Source organism: Ursus arctos, unplaced genomic scaffold (assembly GCF_023065955.2).
Source record: "Ursus arctos isolate Adak ecotype North America unplaced genomic scaffold, UrsArc2.0 scaffold_25, whole genome shotgun sequence".
Taxonomy (NCBI): Eukaryota; Metazoa; Chordata; class Mammalia; order Carnivora; family Ursidae; genus Ursus; species Ursus arctos.
Window position 1 is genome coordinate 26,122,280 of NW_026622930.1, and position 9,675 is coordinate 26,131,954.

The 9,675-nt window shown below is 46.3% G+C and overlaps 1 protein-coding gene across 1 annotated transcript in view; it reads right to left on the reverse strand.

The window, feature by feature from the left end:
- DLST (dihydrolipoamide S-succinyltransferase) overlaps positions 1-8,573 on the reverse strand; it is a 19,895-nt gene extending 11,322 nt beyond the window's left edge. The window contains exons 1-7 of the mRNA XM_026519496.4: positions 8,113-8,573; positions 7,513-7,546; positions 4,859-4,907; positions 1,975-2,030; positions 1,770-1,844; positions 1,493-1,548; positions 841-952 (exon numbers count right to left, since the gene is read on the reverse strand). Coding sequence (XP_026375281.2) covers positions 841-952; positions 1,493-1,548; positions 1,770-1,844; positions 1,975-2,030; positions 4,859-4,907; positions 7,513-7,546; positions 8,113-8,175 — 445 coding nt within the window. The 5' untranslated portion in view covers positions 8,176-8,573. The remainder of the gene's footprint in view (positions 1-840; positions 953-1,492; positions 1,549-1,769; positions 1,845-1,974; positions 2,031-4,858; positions 4,908-7,512; positions 7,547-8,112) is intronic.
- Positions 8,574-9,675: the final 1,102 nt, after the last annotated feature.

The following is a 9,675-nucleotide window of genomic DNA, read 5'->3' on the forward strand; positions in this document are numbered from 1 at the left end:
TGGGGAGTCTGCTTCAGCCTTTCTCTCTGCCCCTCCCCCTCCCCCAGCTTGTAATCGCTCTCAAATGAATAAATAAAATCTTTAAAAAAAAAAAAAAACAAAAACAAAAGAAAAAAAAGAATAATGGCTCTCAGCCCTGGTTGTCTATCAGAATCACTTGGAGAGCATTAAAAACAAACAAACAAACAAACAAAAAACCAGACTATGATAACCAGGATCTGATAACCCCAGACTTAATGTATCAGAATCCCTGGGCCATGGGGTCTAGGCATTTGTGATTTTTTTTTTTATTTTTTTAAATTTTTTTATTGAGAGAGATATGTGCAAGGGCCGGGGCGGGGGGGAGGGGATGGGGAGAGAGAGAATCTTAAGCAGTCTCCATGCCCAAGGCAGGGCCCGATCTCAGGACCCTGGAATCATGACCTGAGCAGAAATCAAAGAGTTGGTCTAGTAACCATCAGAGACATCCAGGTTCCCCACATGTTATTTTTAAGGCCCCCATCAGATTCTGATGCCAGGGCTGAGGAGGGGAAGAAAACAAAACAAAACAAACACTATCTTTAAAATCTTCTTCATTCTATCATTAAGAAAAGGTCCAACATAAGAAATATATGTGGAAAGAATAGAGCTATTATGAGGTTTTCTGTTTTAAATACCATTTTCTTTTAGAACTTGGCATTTAAAGTACCCACTACATAAATATCAACTGTCTTAGTCCCTCAACTAACAGCAGCTGGAACACTAAACATTCTTTCAGGTATCAAGGAATTAGTACATTATGCTCATCCCAATTCCAAGGGGGAACACTGGAGACCTTGACAACCAGGAGAACTTCTTTACCGCCAGTTTTCCTGAGTGTGAAAAGAGGAGTGCCTCCTTCTACTTTTCCCCCATCAGGTACCAAAAGAGCTTCAATCACGCCATTTGCTGGTGATGGAACCTGTACAGATGTCTGGAAAACAAGGGCAGAGGGAGAAAGAGTCCAAATTTTTACTCGGCTTTAGAGAATTGTCTAGAATCTCAAATATGAGTCACAACAGTCACAACACAGATATACTAGACTCTGCTTATAGAAACACCAAGGCCACACTCTCAGAGTAATGAAGAGTCAATGCTATTGTGAAGATTCACCCTTTGTCCTTTCTCAGAAACATTAAAGTGATGTTCAGTTAATGTGTTTCCAAGTGATACACAAAAAACAAACTGAAACAGTTCATGCACACGCACACATACACGCACGCAGGCACGCACGCACGCAGGCACAGGCTACGAGACCAATGCTACTAAAGTACCTAACACATACACTGAGAACAATCCAAAATTAAAATTTTAAAGCTTTTTCTTTTTAATGAGCTATCCCAACACTTTTACAACTGAGGTTAGAGCAAGTTAAAAATTATCTTTAAACAGTTAAGTCCCTGTTTTTTTGAATTAGGTTAAAAATAACCAAGGGGAGACCATGAAAAATTACACTAATATAGGACAAGCCTACCTTGTCAGTTTCAATCTCGCAAACCACTTCATCTTCTGCAACGGTGTCTCCAACAGCTGAAAAGACAAAGTCTACCTGTTAAGGAGGGGGAGGACCCCAGTAGCCACAAGATCCCTTTTGACAGGTATGTTACAAGACCCCTTTCCTACAGGGCCAGGAAAAATTACATTGTGTGTAAAGAGAAGGGAGGAACCTGATTATTGGGGCAGGGAGAGGGGGTCGGTGATGACAACTTTATGAAGTATTTAAACTTAAGAAGCAGGGCCTGAAATCTTACCTTTCTCCCACCTGACATCTCCCTCTGTGACAGATTCTGCGAATGCTGGGGTTTTGACTGTAATCACATCATCCTCTAGGAAAAAAAACAAAAAAGAAAATCACATGTAGTCTGTATTTTTCCTTTTTAATTAAACTGTCAGCTGCTGCTCTTCCCATTAAAACGCCATTCCCAAGAAGGCAGGGAACTGAAGGCAGGTACTTACTGCATACAGCTGTAGTTCTGAAGAAGCGAACATTGAAGACACTACTGTTGTTAATACTACAGAAAAAAACATAAAAAAAGTAAACTCCTTCAGCAGGTGAACCACTCGCATTGCAGTCTAGACAAGGGACCATGGACCACTCTCCCTTTAAATCAGTGATTCTCAGCCAGGGGTGCCCATGAGTGTCACCTGGGGGAACTTTTTCAGAGCATCCATATGCAGGCCCCATCCCCAGAGATTTCGACTCAGCAGGTCTGCAGCAAAGCCTGCCACACGGGTACCCTAAGCAGTAAACTCCTTGGGTGAGTCCAGAACCCTGTGCTCAGTGAAATGCCAGCTCCCACAAAACAGAGACTTTCATTTGGTTCAGTGAAGAAAAAGATAAGCATCTCGGTCCTTTGCACACCCACCAAAAGGAATTAGCTTCCCGATTAGGTTTTTTCTAGACAAAATCCAAGGACAATAAACTGGGTACCCCCGCAGTACCTGCCATTGTGCCACAAACAATGAAGTTTCTGTCTGCAGATTACAGACGGAGATCAGAGAAGGCAGCAAGAGGAGACAGTTAACTTGGAATTAAAACAAGATGTTATGGGCTAGGGGGTAGAGAGGGGGCAGAACCATCAAAAAAACCCTCCCGTATCTCCTAGCTGGTTCTCTTGCTAGGAAGCAGCACATTGGTCCATTCTGGACTCATTCAAGAGGAACTTCAAAAGACCAAGGTATTTTCTGATAGGACACTAATTTCAAATAATGTAAACTAGAGAATGATACCACTTTGTATGCTCAAATCCATTAACAGTGGTTAACTCTGGAGAGTGGGAGACGTAGAGATATACAGTATCTACGGTTATCTGTTATATACATACACATTTTGGGAGAGTGATCTGGACCAATGGGGACTTTCACTTTCTACACTTCAGGATTCTGAATATTGTACAAGCACCTTTATAATACAGAAGTAAAACAGATTTAAGTTGCCATTTGATATTTTTACTTTTGTAATGTCAAAGTGACTATAAGATCTATTTAAAAATCAAGGGGAAAAATGTATTTTTTTTTTAAAGCACAAAATATAAAGTGATCTGTATCAAGTTTATAACCATGTGTTAAGCGTTCCTGGACAAGAAGCTGTGGGTAATTTGCAATTGCAGAGACCACTCTGTGAGGACACTCAGGAACCTGGGGCACTGGCTGTCCCTAGGAAGAGGAACCTGGGGTCACTGCAGGACAAGTGTAAAGTCTCTTTTTACTTTTGAATCATGAAAAACCAAAATGTTTTATAATAAAAGGTTGGTTTTTTTTTTTTTTTTTAAGATTTTTTTATTTATTTATGCGACAGAGATACAGCCAGCGAGAGAGGGAACACAGCAGGGGAGTGGGAGAGGAAGCAGCAGGCTCCCAGCGGAGGAGCCCGATGTGGGACTCGATCCCAGAATGCCGGGATCACGCCCTGAGCCGAAGGCAGACGCTTAATGACTGCGCTACCCAGGAGCCCCTATAATAAAAGGTTTTTTAAAATAAAGTGGGTACTTTATTAGATTAGGGTGATCTCACCCCACGGTTTAGGGTATTTTTTTTAAAACAAATAATTTACTGGGGTACCTGGGTGGCTCAGTAAGTTAAGGGTCTGACTTTGACTCCGGTCTTGATCTCAGGGTCCTGGGATCAGTGGGGAGTCTGCTTGTCCCTCTCCCTCTCCTTCTGCCCCTCCCTCCCATTCATGCTCGAGCTCTCGCTCTGATAAAAATCCTTAAAAAAATAATCTACTTTTAAATACTTATTTGTTGTATTTATTGCATCAAAATTTGCGGTTGTTCCAGTTTTCATTTAAGCTGCAGATGAGCAGCACATTCTGAATCGCTCTAAGTAATTAAGTTACAAAAGTAACTTGTGGGATATTTGGAAACAGCAAAAAAACATGATTATACTGTACAGTAAAAAACAATCATTTTATAACCTGTTTCCCCACTTATCATAGTGTGAACATGTTAACACGACATAGCTTAATCAATCCCCTGTTGTTTGGCCATTTTGAGAGAAATCTGGGCATACCACGAGTTGCTCCGTATAGATTCTTAGCAATGGAATTGCTAGATCAAAAAATACACATAGTTCAAGATTCATGAATGCTAACTGCCCTCCAAAAACTAACTCAAATTCATACTTCTAGTACGAAGTGCATCATTTTCTCAGTTGAAAAGACAATCCCATTGTGACGCACAGTGAAGGAACTACTCTGGTGACCCTTCATTTTGAAGATTCTCCCTTTGCAGAACACAGCTTGACAGCTGTTGAACAGATAACTAGAGAGCACCCTCTCACCACCACCCTGAAAATACTTGGAATGCAAAGTAGCATGAAGCAACACTCATGAGCAGAAGTTAATCTGAAACACACATGGGTGGCCTTTCTCCAAACTCTATTACGCAATAACATTCCCTCTGAAGTAGTCAAAGTCCCAGGACTCAACTGACTCATCTTTTGCTTTTACTGTTTCCAAAATGACTGACTATGCTACCAAGAGGATGCTCTAAACCTCCACAAAGGTAACCTCCAGCCCTTCGGCTGCACTTGGATCCAACCAGAATACTCGTGAGTAACCTTCTCGATCTATTCCCGTAAAGAGAGGGTTCCAACGTCACTTTCATTACAATCTAAACACCTGAGGACAAGCACACTCCAGGGCCAGCACCTGACATGGGGCTGAAGCTCCAGGTACATCACATGTCATAAATCAACATCAAGGTTAGGTCTAGAGACTCAACATAAGCACCTTGATTATCTAGGCCTGGAAGCCAGTGAAGAAAGCAGGTGGTCAAATTTAGAACTGGTGTCTTAAATACCCCATGGCCACACATCTGTGCTCCCCAGTGATACTTACACAATCTTCCCGCTGTCAGGGTAACCTGGTCCCTGACATAAGGAGACCCCTGCAAGAAACAAAACAACTCTTAACCAACAACTCTTATACAGGATACCTGCTGGGAACGGCAAAGACTAACTCTGACATAGAGCAAGATCAAATGTAGGCAACAATACAATCCTTATTACCGAGTCCTGCTTCTCAATGGCAGAGAACAGGTATGTTGGGTTGAGAATGGGTAGGTGTTTGAAAAAAGGGGAGAATTCTAAGGGCAAAGCCTGAAGTAGTTTTATCACCTTATTTACCTTAAAATTCGTAAACTGTCATTATCTCTATGTTTTCATAATAAAACCTCCCTACTCCCCCAAGTGTTCAAATGTAACTGAAGCTTGAGAAAGACCCACCATGGCTTATCCTGTGACCACACATAGCCTAATCTGAGAAGCAGTGGGCATGTTTGGTCTGGGTTTCTGTTTCCCTGGTTACTTAAAAATGCACTGAACTGGAAGTCTTACTGAATAAACCCTAGTAGCAAAGACTGGGCCACTTTAAGCTCAGGGTCTCCAGTTTGCCCCGGTACTGAGCAAACCATTGTCCCTCCTCTCAGTTTACTGCCCTCCCATAAGCTCTCTGAGGTCTTCCCCTCTGGTCAAACTCAGCAAGGTGGGAGCACCTTTCTGCCCCACCAAATGTCCTTATCACAGATAACTGCATTTCCCCCAACTGACAACTAATTACAACTAACAACAGCTGCCGCCTCACCTGGACATATTCTTTCAGGGGTCTTTTTTTCAGATCTATTAGCAGCTCTTTCTAAATAAACCATGGGCTCAGGAAACACCAGAGGAGAAACAGCTTGTGCCTCCTCCTCCCAAAAGTCTCCAGGATTCAGAGTCAAGTAAATCCCTTCGATGTCCAGCAGTCAAAGCCTCTGCAGTACAAATCCCAAGTACAGCGTACGTTTGAGCTACAACAGCCAGCAGCCCACACTGGTTTTCGAACCGAGTCCAATTGGGAGTTCATCCTACAGCAATTCTCATTTGTACAGTGCTTTAGCGTTTATAAAAAGCTTTCACATAATGACCTCATTTTGATTTTCACGTCTCACAACTCCCTAAAGTAGAACGACCATCTGCTATTATTCCCACTTTTTACATAAGTAGGGCTTCTGGAGGTTCAGGGGACTAGCCCAAGGTGAAGCCCTGAGCCACAATGCAAACCCCAAGTACAAGGTTCTTTCCATTGTCCTGCTGATCTCTAAGTGGGAAAAATGTTTACATTTAGGATTCCTGGTTTAAAAGAATGTTTGTTATTGAGAGTCCACTACGAGCGTACACTCTACGAGGTGCCTATGATCTCATGACTCTTAGAATAAAGTCCAAAAACTTTACACAGTCTTGTACTGTCCAGCCCTCCCTGTATTTCCAGCCAGACAGGCTTCCTTTCTATTTCTATGACCGGTCAAGTCCCTTCCTGACTGACAACCTTTGCACAAGCAATTCCCTTCGCCTGGAATATTGTTCTCTTGGCCAACTGCTATGTATTCTTAAAGACTTGGCTTAATGTCACTTTTTCAGGGAAGCCTTTACTGACGTTCTCACCACTCTCTCCACCCTCCCAAGATGGGCTACATCCCACCGTTTTATTATACCCTGCACTTCTCGCTCAGTCATCACAATGTGACTGTGGCCTTACGTGTGCATAAATGTGTATCTGCTGTCTCTCCAGCTAGCCCATAAGATGCTGGAGGGTAGCGACCATCTGTATCCCGGTCACCTAGCACAGTGCCAGGAACGCAGGAATAACTTAAACGATCTGTTGAGGACATGAGTAAACGACAACATGGTGGGTTAAGAGCTTAGGTTGAGAAGTCTGGGAGACCTGACTTGACTAAGAGGTGACTTGTGTGACCTTGGTCAAGGCCTTTCTTGCCTTTGGGTCATGCATTTGTAAAAGAGAGAATACCTCTCATTGTTTCTTGATGATTAACTGCAAAATGCATGAGAAAGCACTCCAAACCATGCTTGGCCCACAGAAAGCTCACAGCAGGATCCCTCATTCAACAAATACTTACGCCAGGCATAGAAAAAATTGGGATAAAACCTAAATTCCTTCCAATAGTCTCTACACCATCTTCTATCTCATGTCATTCCTTCCTTCAACCAAAATTCTCTGGCTAAATCACCTTTTTTTCTAGTTTCAAACCACTGTCAAGCTCTTCCCTTCCTCAGGGACTCTGTACATGGCTATTCTCTTTCCTTTTCCTGCTCTTCACTGAACTCGCCTCTGTCACATCCTCTGGGTTGCAGCTTTATGATGTCCCCTACTAAAAAGAGCCCTTCTGTCCACCTTCATTTGTCTCCTTCTCAACACTTAACCAAAATTCACGATGCCTCATTTGCTTAGCAATTTACACTTTGTCCTTCCCGCTAGACCGTAAGCTCCAGGAGGGTAAGAACTATTAACGGCTGCATTCCTAGTGAGCGCCTAGGACTGTGCCCGACAGACAGCAGAAACTCGGTAACTATGTGCAAGTGAATAAACGACAGTTGTTATTAAATAGCACTTTGTTTCGCTCCACAACATGTGGAGAAACACAGGCACCCCGGTTTCCTCACATACTGCTCTCTGCCCAGGAGAGCATGTTAGGTGACGGCAAGGGCACAACTTACCAGGCAGGGAACGTCTCCCTAGCGGGCAGTTCCCCTGTTGAGAAAGAAGACATTATCGACGTCACCCATGATGAAAGGAGGGAAGAAACAGCTTTTTAAGTACACACGCAAAGCTGTCCAGGTGCTAGTGACAGGTGAATCTCGTGACCCCGAAAGGCAAATGCAACAGCCAGGGCTCTCAGTCCCGGTCGGCACCCTGGGCCTGCCAAACTACCTCAACTTCCCATTGGGGCTGACACCCAGTAACGGGAGAGTGGGGGCGGGCCCCGATCCCGTCGGGGGACTCCACGGCGCCTCCTCCCCAACTCGGAGTCTCGTGTCCGGACGGGCGCGGCTCTGGGCGGCTCCTCCGCCCAGGCGCGGAGGGTGGGGCCCAGCAGGGGACGGGGCGCCGGCTACCTCGGGGAGGCGGGGAGCTGCTGGGCTCTGCAAGACGACCCCGAGAGCCACGGCGGCCCCGGACCGCCCAGCCCGCGGCCTCCGCGTCCCGGTGCCCTTGGTGCCCGGCTTGACCGGAGCGCCGCGCCCCAGCTCCCCAGGCTGCCCCTCTGCCCGCCGGCGGGTTTCTCATCCGCCGGGCCCGGCCCGGCCGGACCGTACCTTCTGGAAGGCAGAGAGCGAGCGGCTGAACGCCCGAGACACGCAGCGGGACCGGGACAGCATCGCGGCAGTGGCGGAGCCGAGGGCGGGCGGACACCGGATATAGGGCCCGGCAACAACCGGAAGCGGGGCGGGCCGCGGCACCCGCCGCGCGGGGAGGGGTGTTCGGAGCGAACCACTGGCGGGGGGGGGGGGGAGAGAACCGACAGGCGGCGCGAACCGGTACCGCCTCAGCACAGCGATCTGCGCCGTGGTGCCCACGGCGGTGGGGGCGCTCTCGGAGCCCGCTGCGCTGCCTGCCGGCCTGGGCGGGGGCTCCCGGGGGTGCCTACGACCGTCCAGAGACCAGGCCGCCCTTGGGGTCTCACCCCTGCACCTTTCCGCAGAGCTGGCCCTGAGATTGGCGCCGGTCTCTTTCTGGGACCCCGAGACACCGCGCCTTCCCACCTCCGCACTACCGGAAAAGAGCGGGAGGCTGGCACGGGCTTTGAACTCGGACCTTGGCAGACGTGCCTGCCTGATCTTACACGTGGGTGGCCTCGGGCAGGTGACGTTGCTTCCCTGAGCCAGCAGTTACTCAAATACATAAAAAAAAGCAAGAGTCAGTTCCCTGCCTCTCTAACTCCAGAACAAAGAAACAGCCCAGAGGAACCTCTGAAGGGTTCCCATTGCCCTTTTACCAGACGAAGATCACCAAGTAGCCTTACTTTTGAAAGGACACCTCCTGATCTCCCCTAGTCCTACTCACACTCTCTACAGCCAAACTAATTGTTCCCCATACCTCCTGTGTATTTTGGAGGTGGTTTATTAGTCTATCCCTAGAATATAAACGACTAAATTAGGGACCTTGTCTGTCTTGTTCACAGCACTTAGAACAGTGATTGGCATAGGTAGGTAAGTGTGTAATAACCATTCCACCTGATACCTTCAAAGTGAAAGCACAAAGGTTCCCCTCCCCCCTTTTAGTTTTCCCTCCTCTTGAATGCCCACGCCCCTCAACATTCACCTTTATAGCTCACCTTCCTTTTTTTTTTTTTTAAGATTTTATTTTTAAGTGATCTCCATGCCCAAGGTGGGGCTGGAATTTACGACCCCAAAATGAAGAGTTACATGCTCTACCAACTGAGCCTGCCAGGTAGCCCTAAAGCTCATCCTCCTAATAAAAAAGGTTTTCTATAAGCTTTGGTAGAATTAAGAATGATAATGAATGAATGAATGAATGAATGAGGGTGCCTGGGTGGCTCAGATGGTTAAGCATCTGCTTTCCGCTCGGGTCATGATCTCGGGGTCCTAGGATTGAGCCCCACGGTGGGCTCCCAGCTCACCGGGGAGTCTGCTTCTCCCTCTCTGCCTCTCCTGATTGTGCTCTCTCTCTCTCTCTCAAATGAATAAATAAAATCTAAAAAAAAATAAAAATAAAAGAGTGAATGAAAGGGCCACTGCTGCCTGCTCATGTTGGTTTCTTAAGCTGAGTCATCTTACCTCGTCCTCAGGCACCTTTATGGTGCCTTCGCTCATCCAAATTCTGGAAATACTTCCACTGGAATTCTGCAGGGATGGGCA